General features: G+C 41.5%; 1 protein-coding gene across 1 annotated transcript in view; it reads left to right on the top strand.

Annotated features, from left to right (window-relative positions):
- The window catches only part of LOC101845201 (sodium/nucleoside cotransporter 2), a gene marked incomplete in the record, with an annotated part of 39,164 nt that overhangs the window by 23,319 nt on the left and 10,929 nt on the right, over window positions 1-4,916 (top strand). Inside the window, 2 exon segments of the mRNA XM_005109915.3 lie at window positions 301-426; window positions 3,236-3,363. Of these exon segments, the coding sequence (XP_005109972.2) occupies window positions 301-426; window positions 3,236-3,363 (254 nt within the window).

The following is a 4,916-nucleotide window of genomic DNA, read 5'->3' as shown; positions in this document are numbered from 1 at the left end:
CTGTGTGTGTGTGTCTGTGTGTGTATATATGTATATGTGTGTCTGTGTGTTTGTGTGTGTGTGTGTGTGTGTGTGTGTGTGTGTGTGTATGTGTGTGTGTGTGCGTTCGTGCGTGCGTTGGTGTGCGCGTGTGTGTAAGTATGTGTGGGTTGTTAAAAGATGTGCAGTATTTACCTGAAACGTCTTATGTAGACGTCTTAAGTTGAAGGTTAAAATAAAGTAACCTTCTTGCGACGTCACTATAATTCTGTATCATAGAGGTTGTAAATAGTGCTGTATTTTGTCCTGTATTTTCCCCAGCCCGAGGCCTCCCTGACCATAAAGCCGTACCTGGAGCTGATGACCAGGTCTGAGCTGTTCGCCATTTTGACCGCCGGGTTCGCCTCCGTCTCAGCAGACATGTTTTCTCTCTTTGTCCACTACGGGGTAGGTTGGGGCCTGTTTTTTATGACACTGTTGTGTTGCAATGTGCCTTAAAACTCTTAATAAAACTAAGGGGTGTGTTTTGTACTCACATGAAAGCACACAAACAACTGAATTCATTGGAATGAGTTGGTAAATTGGGGGGGGGGGGTGTTGGAGCTACTGCTATGGCAGAAAGCGACAGAATATTCGACGAAGTTCTACTGTGATCTCAAATCAAACGCTTTTTTTTAAAGGTCGCGAGCCGAATCGGTCGAATTATTCAAAAATGGTAGCTTTTGCCCTAACGTGAAGGAGAATCTGCCTGGCCCCTATTCAATTTGATTAAATCTAATTGGCAAAGTCTTCTGGTTAGAAGATTACTGTTCTCTTGAATGTTTACAAGTTTCGAGAAAATTACGGTACCAGTATCTATGTTATGAAGGCTAGGTATTTTTGCTGCTGCACACACAAGATGGGAAAGTTTGACGTTCTTGTGAGGAAAAAATTTATGAAGTATCTTAGTCTGTCTACTGAGACGTTGTATTCCTCTCTACCTAAGTTGACCCTGAAAAGCAGAGTCGAATCACTCCGCCTTCCAAACGATCTAAATTATGTCGGTGGAGGTGTAAAACACTAACAATTAATTAAGGAAAACTCAGAAAAACTCCGGGTCTTTCGCCAGTTAAATGTCCGCCGTATCTTCAAACAAACCCGACTAGGTAGGCTTTGGATCTAGATCTAGACTAGGAAGCCGGGAGTAGTCCAATCTATCGAGTATCTCCGCCTGGTACATGAGGTTCTGTGTTCCACTCAGCCTGAGTTCGTCCTGACAGTGGATTTCTTCCGGTGGTCCGCCCCCTAGATAATTACTTGATTACTTCCGGCATGTTGTGAGTACTTTCGGGGAGTCTTTGATTACGTATAATGAGTCCAACACCTACTGCAAGTTCTCGAATAAAAAAGGGTGGGGGAGGTTGGACAAGTGATCCAAAATTAATAAACGAGAGGGGGGGGGATAAAAAAGGGGGAAAGGGGGGAGGGTGGCACATTCAACCTCCTACCACTGTACTAGTAGGAATACATCTGTTTTATTTCTCCTTCAGTGAATAAAAGAACAAGAGATCATGAAATTTTAATGATTTTAGTAAGTTACTTTAACAACTCTTCCTCTTTCGGAACAAACCAGTTTCATTAAAAAAATATAAACCAGTGTACAAAAGTTTTTATAATGCAGAAAATTGAGGTAGCCAACCCGGTGCCGGTACTAATACTGAGGGTAATTTGCAATTTACAAAAATAAAAGTAGTTTCATTCGAATATCTAGATTCTAGGTATGAAATTTCACATGATCACCGGTTGTGGCAAGCTGGAAAATAGTAAACGGTGGATATGGGATGCACCAAAAAACCCTGAAAATTAATAACCGGTTGGCGCTTATTCGATACCTTAGAGTAGTCGGTTAAAAAAAGCTTCAGGATTCAGAATAGCCTCAATTTTGGAACACGGCGAGGTACCCAACGATTTTTTTTCTTCAGAAAAGAACTTTAAAAAATTATATATATATTAATAGAAAACAGAAATCTAAATAAATAAAGTAACTGGTTACCTTTGATTTACGTAAAACTAAATCGAATCATTCTAATAGCTGGAATCGGTTCAGGAATCGATTCTTCGCCCAGCTCTAGATATGATCGAAGCAACTAGCCTGTTATATGAATTTGGATCAGGTTAATGGGGGCATGAATCAATGACATTTATAATTTCAATAACAAATACATAGTTTAAAGCCAAAGCTAACGATCTCGGTTTTCTCGGCTTTGCTCAAACATATAATATATAAATGAAGTCTGAAGATCTGGAGGGAGGGTAGTTAGCAGTACTTGTGCAATCTATTCTCTCGATGTCTACCACCCAGGCAAAACTGTAGCATGCGTACTGCTTTAAGATCGTCTGTCAAGAAGCAGGTCATTCATATAATATAATTTATAATAGATAGATAGATAGATAGATAGATAGATAGATAGATAGATAGACAGAAAAATAGATCGAAAGATAGATAGATAGATAGATAGATAGATAGATAGATAGATAGATAGATAGATAGATAGATAGATAGATAGATAGATAGATATTGATGAATTACATTGGGTTGTTTTTTACGTCAAAGCTATTTGTGTTCATTTGGTAACCTAGGCCACAGAGTAGTTTCACCGTATTTTCTTTGGTTTCTTTACTTTCAGTGCATTGACGTCGTCGTCTTCTACTGGTTTTTACGAACAGTGACTTGTTATTTCGACAGCTTAGATGATACAGTTAGCACATTCATATTTTCTCACCTTCGAAATTTCTCACACGTTTGCGAGACTTATTCCTTATGACAAGCACAGAGTGTACCTACATCGTGATCTTCTCTTGGTCTCCACCAACCCCTCTCCTTCCTCCACCCCTCTTCCTCCCCCCTCTCCCTTTCCTCACTCCTCTTCTTTTCGCACCCCCTCCCTCTCCCTTGGCCACCCAGTAGAACCAACAATAACAAAGACAGCACTGCATCAACAACAATAACAGGAAAAGCAACAGCGACAATAACAACAGCAACAACCACAACAAGAACAAGAACAAGAAAAATATGATCACTTTCACCACCACCACCACCACCAGCAATAACTTTACTCTACTTTCATCAGCCGCTTATACCCCTTTAAAGATTTTTTTTAGCAGCAATAACAACAACAAAAACACCATCCCCCCCCCACCACCACCAACAACAACAAAAGCTTCAATTGTACTCATCGTCATTTAACCTTTCTAATCGTTTTTTTCTCTCGATCAGATGCCATCTTCCCACATCATATCGGCGGTGTTGATGTCAGCCCCGGCCGGTATGGCTGTCTCAAAGCTCATCTGCCCAGAAGTAGAGGTATCTCGCACAAAAAAGCTTGACAAGGAGCAAATGAAAATGTAAGTACACATTGTGGTGTCGGTAGCCGTGACCTCCTTCTTCTTTTAATAAGAGTTTTATGGAACTTGCAACACACACGGGTCATATTAGTGCAAAAAATTAGAAGTGTTGCAAGAGGGTAAAAAGCTAAAAAAAATTTTTTAAAAAGGCTGGGAGACCAAGACAATAATATATGTTTGATAGGAAAAAAGAAGCAAACCATACTAGAGCACCTGTCAACCACCCGACCTCTTATTTCTTCGGCTGTCAATCGGTATCAATGATGACGGTGACTGTGATTTACTCCAGACAAGAATTTAGACTTAGAAAACTTGACTCTGGTGGTCAGCATTGTCTGGTGTTGTGAGAGTTTAGGTTTCTTGCTTTTTCCGTTCCACTGCAACCCTGGACCTTCGAAGTGCTGCTCGTCGTTTTGGACGAGCCATGACAATTTAGGGGCTCCAGTGGCTAAGTGAGTAGTGAGTTTTGACTCAAGCAATGTCAAGCAAGTGTCGGTGACACGGGGATCAGATGGGTGGTCACTGGAGTGTGTCCTTGAGCAAGACACGACAACCCTAGCTCAAATTACAGGGCGCTGCACAGTGGCGACCGACAGTGGCATTGTTTGTAAACTGTTCTGTATTTGTGTAATAGTGTGTATTTATGTATGTATTTATGCATGTATGTATTTATGTATGTACGTATTTATAATTATGTATTTATGTATGTATGTTTGCCATTGTAAAACAAAGTGCCCTTCTGGGACAAATAAAAGTGTAATTTATTTATTTATTATTTATTTATTGTTTAATTTTTTGTTCTCGAGTGTTGTCATTTCTGTGACAGTTCTCCGTGTGACGTCAAAGAACGTCGGTATAGCGCAGTTTTTGTCAGCCTCTTTCCCTGCCTCCTTCAAAGAGCTCACAATAGAGAACATCCTTGGGGGGCTCTCGACGTGTCCTTGAGGTTAAGGTATTTGCCTCTCATTCAAAGGTCCCGGGTTCGAATCCGGGTAGCGACGGACAAAAATTCTTCTATAAAATGTTCTCCTTTCACTTCCTTTCCTGGTCTCTAGCAAAATTATGTCGTCTGCTTTCGTCTCCACTTTCTGCCCCCACCCCTTACCTCCTTTGCCCCCACCTCTGTGCTCCTGACTTTTTCTGCAGCCTTTCCACTACTTCTCGTTGGCTTTTTCATACTGCTGTCTTTCAGCCACACCCCTGATCTTCTGGTAGGAAAGATCTACGCCTAGCCTTCTCGGACAAGGGCGAAAAATCTCGGAGATCCCGTGTGCAAGTTGCGCACGTTAAAGGTCCTTTGGTGGTCAAAAATCGATAAGAGTAGGCTTCGGCCTCCACTCGGGCAAAAGTCAAAATTTCCAACCGACTGAAAATGTTAGATGTGTCCCGCGCGACCATATGACCTTATGCAGTTGCGAGCGCCGTAATACACTCACTAAAAATAATCAGAACATCCTTTAGGAGACGGGGAAAGTGGCGTCCTTTGCATTTCAGCTGCTCGGGCGTCGATGACCTAGTGGCTAGATCATGTGTCTATTGGCACGATCGGTAGG

This window comes from Aplysia californica, unplaced genomic scaffold (assembly GCF_000002075.1).
Source record: "Aplysia californica isolate F4 #8 unplaced genomic scaffold, AplCal3.0 scaffold00829, whole genome shotgun sequence".
Lineage (NCBI taxonomy): Eukaryota > Metazoa > Mollusca > Gastropoda > Aplysiida > Aplysiidae > Aplysia > Aplysia californica.
Note: the sequence above shows the minus strand (reverse complement) of the source record. Positions and strands in the feature narration are given on the sequence as shown.